Below are 12,373 nucleotides of genomic sequence, written 5' to 3'. Positions count from 1 at the left end.
TTTCCGTGATGGGCACACGGAAATGCTTTCTATATTCCCACAGCACTGTGTTAACTCTATCATTAGAAAATACATACCAAATGCTAATCCTAAGCAAAATAATGCTATAGCAATTTAAGTTGTGCCCTGACCAAAACATTCCCTAACCTTAACCTGTCATTAAAGACATATTTTTGAGAAATACCTTTTCCAGTTGGCTGATAGGCTATCAAATTCATATAATGAATGAAAGAATACTAGCTGTGCCAAAACAATCCCTAACCCTAACCTGTCAGTAAGTAATGTTTTTTTTTTAGAAAAAATATTTGAAATTGGAAAAATCCTGAGAAAACACAAGACTGTGGAAACATAGAGCTGTGGGAGTATAGAGAGAGCACGGAAAACAATTCCGTGTCCAGGAGCACGGAAAACAATTCCGTGTCCAGGAGCACAGAATTTTGGCAAAATCCGTGCTCCTGGACACGGATTTCGTGTCCTTAACATCCGTGTCCAGGAGCACAGAATTTTTGGAGATCATGTTGGGTAATTACAGTTTTTCTCAATTGCTTCTGTACATTTCTCACAACAGAATCATCATTCTCAAAAGGTTTTGTTCAATTATGACTTCCTGGTGTTAGCTGTGCACATGGTAAAATACGTTTCTCATTGTTTTCAGCATATAGCAAATGCTTTCATCACCATGCAAATGGTTGTGTACAATTCTCCATTGTTTCGTACGTTATCAATTGCTTTCGTCATATCACTCAAAAATCATTGTCACTGAATACATGAAACTATAGCATCCCCCAAAACATTTAGGCCCCTCGGTCATAGTATAAGTCTTGACATGCAAAAATATTTACCAAGCTGTCATAATGTGTTGAGCACTGTATAATTTCCATTGGATTTTTGTCTATAAATGTGATCTGAATTGGTAAATTGATCGCAGGTACATATTGACGCTCTCTAATCAAAAGCAGTTGAAGGGAAAGAGAAAACAGGCATGCAATACAACAATAGGCACTGTACTGCATTACATTACTCTATGCCTCATGTGGCCTTTATAATTACGCTCCATGCAAAATTACAATATTTCCATAGAATTTCACAAGACAGTAAGTGCACTTTATACAATACCAGTGTATTGTTTCAAATGTAGTTTGCTTTACAGTTCTATATTTTTTTCACATGAGCCTGCAAGACAAGTAAAAAGGGGTGGTAGAGGGTGCACTTTGACACCTCAACCAGAGTTGGCTATTTTTTCTATTTTGCAATGAGAAAACGTGCCAATAAATAGGTCATACTCTAAAAGTATTGTCTAGTACAATCTGATCAATGTAATCTGATCAATGTAATATAAAGTCGAATTTACAACATTTCCCATCCAATCTAAACAACATTTCGCTTCAGAAAAGATCCTCAAGAGTGTACTAGTCAATTGACAACATGACAAATCGATTTGACTAGCTTGTCCATACACTATGATACAATGACTAACCATTCTGCCGGCACTGACACATTCATTGACACAAAAAGTTGGTTTTGAAAGACAAACTAAGGATTTTGTTTGTGTGTGTGTGTGTGTGTGTATGTGTGTATGTGTTCGTGTGTGTGTTTACTTGTTATTTACTCTTTATTTACTCTTAAAAAAAAAAAAACTAACCCCTCTTTGCAACTGCACTTGTTGTTCTGTATATTTCCTGTGCACTTTGTATTTGCTTGTGATGTTGGCTTGATTATGTCCTCTTTTGAAAGTCGCTTTGGTTATAAAGTGTCTGCCAAATGCAATGTAATGTAATGTAATTTTGAGCAAGAGACACCATTTTGCAGGTCATCCACTGTGTTTTACCATTTGGTCAAAGCTGTTTTGAGAATGAATATTATGTTTCGCAAATTGCGAGAGATTCGAGAAATTTACAAAACCAATTGAGAAAAACTGTAAGATAAATACTGTCTCGGGGGGCGCTGTGGCGCAGCACGCTAAGCCCATCACATTTGGGCTTACATTGCCCACGGGGATCCCGGTTCGAGTCCGGCTGGGTCACGACCCTGCCCCATCTCTCTCTCCCAGTAATTTCCTGTCTACTCTCCCACTGTCCTGTAATAATAAAGCCCAAAAAGCCCCCCCAAAAAACTTAAAAAAAAAGATAAACACTGTCATCTTCCTGGCAGAACTTAACGCCTTAGCTTACATTTCCAACTGAATCAAATCAGTTCTAACCAGTTCTACCTGGATGAAATCAGGCCTATTGGCCGGATCAAACCTGTTCTCAACCGGGTAAAACTGTTTCTGGCCAGATCAAACCGGTGCCAAAACTGATTTGATCCAATTAGAATCCGTTTCGATCCAGTTAGAACCGGTTCTGGCCAGAGCTGGTTTGATTGAGTTAGAACTGGTTAGAACCTGTTTGGGCCAAAACCAGTTTGTTGTGTAATACCAATTGCCTACAAAACCACCGCAGGAATGACTCCAGCTTATCTGAAGGACATACTAAGGCCTTATGCTCCTGGAAGAGAACTACGCTCTTCCAACACAAACCGCCTGGCCCTGCCACCTGCTCGCTCTATACGATCCCTGAAGACTGGTCTCTGTCATTGTTCCTCGGTGGTGGAACGATCTCCCTGAGGCAGCAAGACACACATCTCTCTCAACCTTCAAGAATCAAGTGAAGACTCTTCTCTTTCTTAACTGTCTAAACCGGGGATGTCAAACTCAGGCCCTGGGCCAAATTTGGCCCGCGGAGTCATTTTATTTGGCCCGCGAGATCATTTCAAGTGTACATTACAGTTGGCCCCCCTACACATTAATGCATTTTAATATGACTTGAACATGACATTTTGGGTGTTACATGCTCATACAAGTGCATCAGTGATGCCTTCCACTCATTTACAACAGACTGTGCAGGCACATTTGAACTGCAATATCTGCTGGAATTGAGTGTTTAAGATGTAAGCATTTGAATATTGTAAGCGGTGCGCACATGCACAATTTCAGTACTTTTTGAATATTGAGTTCGGCCCGCGACTTCGCCCCAGATTTAGATTTTGGCCCACTGGGAATTTGAGTTTGACACCACTAGTCTAAACCAAGGAGGTCTACATAAGGTCTAAACTAATCCCTGGCCTGCCACACTATGGGATGTGCACGTGTGTGTACTCTGCTTAACTCTGTGCTAAAGTAGGCCGCAGCCTACTTGAAAAAAAAAAAAAAAAAACCCTACTTAGCATCTGCACTTGTTGCTCTGTATATTTCCTGCACTTTGTATCTGCTAGTGATGTTGGCTATGATTATGTCCTTGATTTGTCACTTTGGTTAAAAAGCATCTGCCAAATGCAATGTAATGTAATGATGTAATAGGCCTGTAATAACCCAAATCCACAAGTTTCACATGCCCCCAATCCCCCTCGAGCACCTGCCTCCAAAAATGTCTGTGCACACCACTGTTTGGAATATAATTTGATTAATCTAGCCTCAAATAGGCTAGCCCATTACATTTTCAAAAAACAGAAGTTTATGTACAATCATATTATCACTGTGAGACATCCTGCATAAAACCCACATTTTTTGCTTTTGCATCATTTTTTTATTTGTCGTCTTTTTGCAGTTTCTTTTTTGTAATTTCTTGGTTTAGCACTAGATGGCAGCAGAGACTTTGGTTGAGCGTGGCGGATTGACAAATTACACGACGTCACTTCCGGGCGGTTACAGTGACGCATGCGCACTTGTCTCTGACATGCGAAAGCCCGGTCTCACTGTTGTCGTACTTTTATTGCTTCATCCGTCAAAGGCCGTGATAAACATTTAACAGCGTGGGATACCTACAATTTATTTGTAATTAGTCTGAGTGTCGAGGCGAAGACTCGCACGGATACTTACTATCCACTTGGCGAGGGTAAGCTCCCGTTGTACTTCCTTATGTATCAAACAATCGTGTCTCGTTAGTGCTAGCCATATTTAGCAAGCTAAATGTTAACACGATACAACTTGACTAGATGATAATCTAATGCGTCATGTACCGCCATGAATCTGCAAACTAAAGAGCACCATTTTCCCTTTGCACACTGCTAAAATACCCACTTTGCCCAGCGATATGGTGGCTAAAGTGAGCAATGAGTTGTGCGTGATGCACGGGAGTTGTCGCTGACGTTAGCTGGTGTACAACTTGTGAACGTTAACTTGGACGACAGTGCATGTTGCTGTTATCATGTGTGGTTCTTTTGAAATGGGTGATGGTGCATCACCCTTGAATGTCAGTTAATGTTTACATCTTGCCTAGCTATCCTCAAACAACTAGAGTAATGTGTAAAGTGTTTGTGGTATTACAGAACTTACTCCCAAAACCATACCCAAACTAACCAGTCGCTAAAAACTAAGCTAGTAAAAAAGCTACCTTTTGTAGGTCTATCACCTATCTGGTGAAAGAGTAGGTAGATGTCAGTGAAAAGTCAGTAGATGTCTAGTGCGTTTAGGCGCCTACCTAATGCCTGTTTTCCAGTGCAAGCACAGGCCACGTGACCAATCAAAATTCAAATGATGGGCTATTTCCCCTCTATTACAATATACGTTCATACTAAAGTCAAACCCCACGTGGTGAAATCAGTTCTGGACAATTCTGGTCGACTCTCGCCAATATGTGTTGAACGTGTAATCACAGTTGTAGGAAAACACCATTCGGTTCTACCGTAACTGAAGAACTGAGGCTATTCTCTAAGCACCACAGAATAGGCCTTCTGTAATACCTTGTAGAAATGTATGTCCTTAATGCTGCACATCCTCTTCTTTTTTAAAACACCGCTTTAACCTATCTTGGGTCCCCATGTGTTGGATTGCCTAAGGTTGATAAAAAATCTAGAGACCCTAAAACCGGTCTCTCACTGTACTGATTCGTGGTGCAGATCAGGATAAAATAATGCATGAATAACAAGTTATGTTCAAGATGTGATTTGTCTTACAATACTCGAATGACATTTTACTCCATGTAACTATGTCTGTATGTTTCAGAGGCGTAGTCCTATGTGGCTGGCGGTACAGAAAGATGTTTAACAAAACTTTTGGTGCCCCCTTTGGTGGCGGTGGAACGGGAGGATTTGGTACAACTTCCACCTTTGGCCAACAGCAAAGTAAGTAGTCTGCCTATTATCAAATATCACTAATAGCACTGGTAGTATGTGCCCTTTGCACGCGATGTCAGATCTTCACATTTCACTGAACATTAAAATCAATTCGAAACGTTGCATTGCCACAAGCCATATCGTGTACATATATACAGGCAGGTAGATGTTTTCTGCCTGAAATCGGTAGTCATATGTTCCTGCTTCATCTGACCCCATCACTCGAAAAAGGAACTTATCTGACCTCATAGTTTAAAAAGGCTGGTCTTCATTTATTATTTTTTACAGGCAGTTGTATTCTACTGTGGGTTGTTTTTACATTACATTTGTCGTAATTTTTTACCATTCTTCCAAAACCGCATTGGTAAGGTCACACACTGATGTAAGTCGAGGTGCCTAGCCGTCCTAGTCTCCGCTCTAATGAATCTCCTGGATGCAAAACATTTAGGAAAATTCCAACGTTTTGGGAACAGCTTGGAGCGGGCCCCTCCCTCTTCCAACATGACCTGTGCACAAAGCAAGGCACCATGAAGATGTGGATGGCAAGAGTATGGTGTGGATGAACATGATTGGCTTGCACCTTTGGGGTGAATTAGAGCAGAGCCTGAGAGCCAGGTGTTCTTGACCAAAATCATGTCTGAAGAGTGTTTGTTTTTGTTCCGTCTGGCAGTTTACAGGGACCCTCTGACTAAGGCACTCCACATTAAAATGTCTTTATTAACCCATTGTGTCCTGGAGACACATACAGGTTTTTCAGGATTTTGAGATTTTAGCTGTTATTAACTATGTGGGTATGTTAGAGCTGAATGAACACATTACAATGCAAGGGGAGGGTCTTGGCTTTTAAATGTAACTAATTTCATGTTTGTATGTGCTTCAGAGGCTGAGATATTTAGGATTTAATAGAAAGAGAGCACCCTTTCCCAAAAAGGGCTTAGGACAAAATGGGTTAAATTGACAAGTCCTACATGGACATATTAAAAACAAGGCCCATGCGTAGCACCGGTATGAGTGCCTTCTTCAGCACAGTAACTAATGATGATGCCTGTATATCTATTAGCAGTTTTGCCACCCCTTGTTGGTTAACTAAGCCTGGTTTATTACTACCATGTTCTTAATACAGATTCATTGACTCTTAGCCTGAATACTTTATGCAAACCTACAGTATGTCATTTGACACCATCTCATTAACAAAGTTCATTTGACACCTTCCCCTGGCATCCATGGCAATAGCTGTAGCATCCACCTCTGTGTTTCCCACAAGCTTAAGCCTGGTTCAGAATCGTTCTTCAGTTGGAGGACACGCACTGTCAGCGGCGGGTAGCGGCCGATCAAGTACCCAAACAGCCACCACGCCCTGACTAGTGCTGAAAAGACCCCAGGCTGAATTGTCTGCGATCTGCCGCTGCCCCCCAGCTGACAGTACGTGTCCCCCAACTGAAGGAAGAATCTACACCAGGCTTAAGTAGCATTGTGGGGTGCTGCCTCACACCACGCATAAACACTGGGCCAATGCAAGTGTTGTGTGCACCACCATTGGCAATCATTCGGGGTGTAAAAAGAAGCGGAATCAAATTGTGGTGCTTGGTTTTCATTCTGTAGTGCTGCACCATATAATGGTCTATCTATGGCAAACTGCCATTAACAATTAACATTTTGCCATTTCCCTCAAGCCTGTACACCCTGCCCACCTCCAACACACACGCACAGGCACACACGCACGTCCGCACCTTCTATGAGTGGTGAATGGTCTTATTGCAGCAAAAACAAACCTATACCATAACTCCTTTTTGAACACAGAGAAAAAAAAACCTGTCTGATTTTGTGAAATGGTTTTGCAGCCACAAGTTTTGGAGCAGCGAGTGGGTTTGGATCGTCCGCCTTTGGGGCCACTAATGCCACAAGTGGTCTCTTTGGAGCAACACAGAACAAACCAGGTACTCTTAGTTTCCTCACTGGGCGGCCATCTTAGTGAGACCTTCGGGGAGCTACTGCGGATTAGCAAAACCAGACCCTCTGAATATGAATGTGGAAACAAACGCAACTGTACGACTGTTGAATACCTAACAGCCGCAAAAAGCATGTGGTTAAAACAGCTGTGAAAAGTTTATTAGACTACAGTGTTTGGTTGTGTCTTGCGCGTCAAAATAAAACTTCTAAGGCCACTTCTCCCATAGGTTATTTTGACACTGCACAGGCGTAGTACTTCCATAAAGTCAAGAGCGCAACAGTGGAACTCGCAGCACTGTTTGTTCAGCTCGGTTCATCATGATTGGAATATTTTCACCCACCCGCAATACCGCTGCTATAACCTGTTCCCCGCTCATTTCTATTGGGGATTTTTTCAGTACTCCGTGTCCTCTAAAATACTACAGAATTAAGTCTGTGCACTCTCAAAACCAGCCTGGCCTTGCCATTCGTAAAGCTCACAATCCAGTCAATTCACATTTGCCCCATTATTACTTATTGGGCTGGGTCTTCTGTGGTCGGCCCATTGGTCCGACCATAAGCCATAGAGCACCGTAACAAGAATCCCATTGATCTGCCTTCTCATTTGTCCGATAGATATACGCGACGCTCGGGCTACTGGGGTTCACATTTTTCTGACAGAAACTGCAGGCGCACAAACATGCCTTTTACTGTTTTGGTTTGGGCATAGTTTTACATTTTCTATGAGCTTAAAAGTGAATGTTTACAAACTTATAACGCTAAACAATCGTGTGTGTGTGGTAGGACAAAAGGGATGTCGGACTTACTGGTCTCTTCTTTTAAAGACTGATTCATAGTCTCGCCTGTCAATTGTCAGTCTAATCGGATGTCCAACCAATGGGCTGTCAGACTAATGAAATGGTCTTCTAGGTTGAAGATTATTTTTGTTGCCAGACAACCTACCAATCAGCCAATGGGGGAGGGACAATGAAGGGGGCGAACCATAACTCATTACATACAAGCATGTTCAGACTACATGTGGCCGTTCCAGACCCTCTATACGAATGAAATTTTTATGAGGTCTCCCAAGATCCATACAATGCCGTGGACCAGCTAGAACCATTTGCAATGGAGAAATGGGCCAAAATCCATAGTAGGACATGTGCCGATCTATTGACTATTAATGATCTTGGGGCTAATAATTTTGTCCATGCCATTTTTGCCCCTTTTTTGTTTAAACTTGTTGTAACAATGGAAAAATCCAAATTCAACTTATCTCCAATGTGTATTTTTTTCTAATTTGTAATTTTGTCTAATTTCAGGAGGGGGGCTAATACAACCGTCCACAGCTGTAGGTGGTAGAAGTCAAGGTTGTTGGTGTTTTGTTGCCTCCTTAACTTTAAAATGCTGGGCGGGATCCCCTGATGTTTTTTTTCATCACAAGATGTCATCAACTGATTCTTTATACCATTGCTTTTTGTTTCAGGTGGGCTCTTTGGATCGAGCACGTTCAGTCAGCCCGTCACTTCGTCCACCAGCAGTGGCTTTGGCTTCGGTGGCACCCCGAGCGGCGCGTCCAACAGCTTATTTGGCAACGCCAGCACTGGAGGAGGTGGTCTCTTCTCCCAGCAGCAGCAGAGCAATGCCTTCGGTGCCGCCAAACCCACCTCCTTTGGCAGTGAGTATTTTTTGGGGGGCTTTTTGGCCTTTATTATTATAGGACAGTGTGACAGTGGACAGGAAATGACTGGGAGAGAGAGAATGGGTCAGGGTTGGGAAATGACCCCGGCCGGACTCGAATTGGGGTCCCCTTGGGCAATGGAAGCCCTCTCTGCACCACAGCGCCCCCTCTTTTCTTGTAAAATGTTAACAGCACCACACAGACACACACAAACCCACAGACGAGGCGGCATTAGCAGCTTCCTTTATGGAGATGCACAGAAAGCCCACATTGACGTTACTAGTAATCATTTTTAATATGGGGCAGCAGATATGTCCAGGTGAATTTTGATGATGAAGAGAGCCCAAATCTGAGGCTGCAGGATTTTCCTTGGAGTCTTAAAAGTGTAATATTTTAAAAGTCTAAAATGTCAAAGGTTTTGAACATTTTTTTTTTTCTGCATTGTAGCTTGTCAATTTTAATTACAATTTAAAGGCATGGTTTGTTAAATTGTCCATATTGACCCTTTTTTCTCGCTTCTGAAAAAGCTAGGAAATTTAGGGGTGATGGACAGTATGACTTGCTAACATTTAGCATGTTTACGCTATCACAATTATCTGGTTATTGGAATAAAGTGTTTACATACAGTTAAGAAATTGGCTAATGAGACTGTTGGTTGCATGTGTTCCACTCAAGTGTGTGACACTAAACCGGAATTCAAAGCTTGTGATTGTCTACTTCTCATTCTAGAATGTCAATTACCCGACGAGAACCTGTTGAAGGTGTTAACATGTCTTAATGTCATAAACTGATTACTGCAATATACTGACTATTATAAACTCTCTATTCAGTTTACATGAGCAATTGCAAAAAAACCTATTTACTCCAAGAACCTGATTATAAACTGTGAATTGATCTGCATATAAACGTGCTCATTGATGCAGGATCCATATACATTTGTAGTAGTGGCTTTATTTGTCCCATTATGGGCAATTTATTTGCAGGAGTAGTACACATGACATACGCACACATACCCACATCTCCGCAAAACATTTTAGACACATGCAGTATTAAAATGATCAATTGATTTGCCTTTTAACTCATTGGATGCCAGCCATTTCTGAATCATAAAACCCAGCAGTGAACACCCACACTTCTATGCCTGTGCCAACACCACATTATACAAAAAATGAATTGACGCACTCAAGCATCATTGGTACTAAATGTTAGGATCCAAAATCATGCACTAATGCGTTATGGGTATCAAGTAAGTCAGTTAATGGCTGTTGTATCACTGTCCTTTCATTGTGTTTCAGCCTTCGGGACCAACACCAGCAGCAGTGGTGGGCTGTTTGGTGCTACGGCAAATGCCACCGCAAACCCTTTTGGGGGCGCGTCTGGGGGTCTCTTCGGGGCATCAAGTTTTACCGCCGCACAACAACAACAACCAGGGACAACGATTAAATTTAACGTAAGTCACAGTATGTACAGTACGTCTTCACTTAAGGGTTTTCAAACGTGAGTCAACATTTTGGAGGGTTCAGGAGGGGTAGCCAGCCTGCCATGTAGCGAAGTGCTGGGCGACACCCATTGCCATCACTCACCCCAGTGTTAGACCAGGATGCAGCATTTATGTTGGCTACACAATGTGGGACTTAATTGTGACCACTTAAACAATCTTGTTAATTTAAGGTTTTTTTAATTGTCTATTTTCTCCCTTTAAAGCTTTGAGTTTGTTTTTCAATAGCATGAGGGAAATGTGGGAAAAGTGAAATGATTTCTTTATTATTGTAAAAACTTGGTATCGGCACACTGTGCCTCAGCACCCCCCATAAGTTCATCTTCAAATTCTAATGTTCTGTACCATCTTAAACTTTTTGAGTACTTTTTGTCATAATCATGTGGTTTATACACAGCCAGGCTTAGAGAATAGGCAGTGTTAAGTAAGCACATCCAAAACACAGGTGCAAGGCCAAAAGACACATAAAATTAGGGGTGGGCGATATGGCCAAAAATGTATACCTCGGTATAATTTTAGTCACGGTATATATCACGGTATATATCACGGTATGGTAATTTTTGTTTAAAATTGAAGCGTTGCAAAAATTTTTAACCTTTGCATTTGATTTTTGGAAATGACACAATGTCCTTTCATAGGCTATATGTGTGAATTCTTGCCATTACATTTTTTTAAAAACAAGCAAAAACTAGCCTATGCAATGCAATGCTACCCAATAGAACACTCAATTTCACCAAGTGTCGAAGACGAAGGGGTTAAACTACGGTAGAGAGGGGGAAAAGGGAGGGGTGTCAAACTGAACACATTGAGAGTAAATAGAACTGAACGTGGATTGTATCAACTACATCTTTCATTGCACCTTTTTTTCTATTTCTGGAGTTGTTTATGATAATTTTGAAATGTGTGCTTGCATCTGTGATTAACAATGACAGCTTAAACCATTATGCTTGGCATAAAGTTAAGAAAAACGAACTTTCACATGAGGCAGTTAGCAATGCATTGCAGAACTAATGCATTTGAATGGCAATGGCAGCTTTCACTGCACCAGCGGTTAGCGTGCTAACGTTAGCGAAATCGCTAATGCCACACTTTAAACAGTGAACAGTCATTTTAGTTACTATCACCCAGTCAGATATCATGAATGATATTATCTCAACTGGAAACAGTAACATACAGCTGTTACGGCTGGCGCAATGTGTTAAATGTAAGGCAACCAATGTTAGCACATTAAGTATTTATTTTGTCAGACACCAGCATAGACATGAATGACTTGGGCTGTTAGCTAGTTAGCTTGCATTACGTGCCCAGTAAATTGTGGAGTCCAGAATCGAAATGTGTTGCCATCACATACCATTTCAAACAATAGTTCACTACACTAACCATACATTTTACACTTGAAGCTTATTCAAAGGAAATGATTGTGCCGTTTCTCTACAACCACATTGCTACAACTTGAGGCAGTCAGTCGGGTGGATGTTCAAAACGTTGTCTATACTGCCATCTGCAGGATGCAATGCGCTATATCACGGTAGAACGGTATGGCCAAAATCCATACCTTGATGGAAAAAATACGATAGTATACCGTCCATACCGCCCAGCCCTACATAAAATTCTACAAATGTAGAAATGGGCAACGAAATTAAATGTCTGCATAATGCAGCGCTCTCCCAGGTGCATTTGCACATACAAGGCAGAACCCCATGTATCTGGGGAGAGCCAGGCAACCATAACCTCTAGGGGTGTAACGATACACTCAACTCACGATTCGGTTGGTATCACCATTTTTGACCTACGGTTAGATAGACTCCATGTTTTGTAAAAAACGATTGATTTGAATCACCATCACATCATATCAAGTGGTTGTTCTCTGAACTGAAGGGTAACAGAACTTTAAAAGGGTGTATCACGATACTGCTTCCTTGGATTTCGATACAGTATCGTGACTCTGTGATATCACGATTTCTCGATTCAATACAATATTGTTACAGCCCTATTAACCTCACATCTTCTCGTCCATCAGCCACCAACAGGAAGTGACACTATGGTGAAAGGCGGAGTTACGACCAGCATCAACACAAAGCACCAGTGCATCACGGCCATGAAGGAATACGAGAACAAATCCTTAGAGGTAACCACAACGATTTTGAAGGGCATTGAGATTGACTGTGCAGAAA

The 12,373-nt window shown here is 41.6% G+C and overlaps 1 protein-coding gene across 2 annotated transcripts in view; it reads left to right on the top strand.

Annotated features, from left to right (window-relative positions):
• The first annotated feature begins 3,701 nt into the window (after positions 1-3,701).
• Positions 3,702-12,373, top strand: part of nup98 (nucleoporin 98 and 96 precursor) — a 42,547-nt gene continuing 33,875 nt past the window's right edge. Inside the window, exons 1-7 of one of the 2 annotated variants that reach the window (XM_063185528.1) lie at positions 3,702-3,872; positions 4,982-5,100; positions 6,933-7,028; positions 8,343-8,390; positions 8,507-8,698; positions 9,997-10,151; positions 12,220-12,327. In XM_063185528.1, coding sequence (XP_063041598.1) covers positions 5,016-5,100; positions 6,933-7,028; positions 8,343-8,390; positions 8,507-8,698; positions 9,997-10,151; positions 12,220-12,327 — 684 coding nt within the window. In that variant the 5' untranslated portion in view covers positions 3,702-3,872; positions 4,982-5,015. The remainder of the gene's footprint in view (positions 3,873-4,981; positions 5,101-6,932; positions 7,029-8,342; positions 8,391-8,506; positions 8,699-9,996; positions 10,152-12,219; positions 12,328-12,373) is intronic. The other variant, XM_063185529.1, reaches the window with a different exon arrangement.

Source organism: Engraulis encrasicolus, chromosome 20, assembly GCF_034702125.1.
Source record: "Engraulis encrasicolus isolate BLACKSEA-1 chromosome 20, IST_EnEncr_1.0, whole genome shotgun sequence".
Classification (NCBI taxonomy): domain Eukaryota; kingdom Metazoa; phylum Chordata; class Actinopteri; order Clupeiformes; family Engraulidae; genus Engraulis; species Engraulis encrasicolus.
The sequence above is the reverse complement of the archived record's forward strand: the minus strand, read 5'-3'. Positions and strand labels throughout refer to the sequence as shown.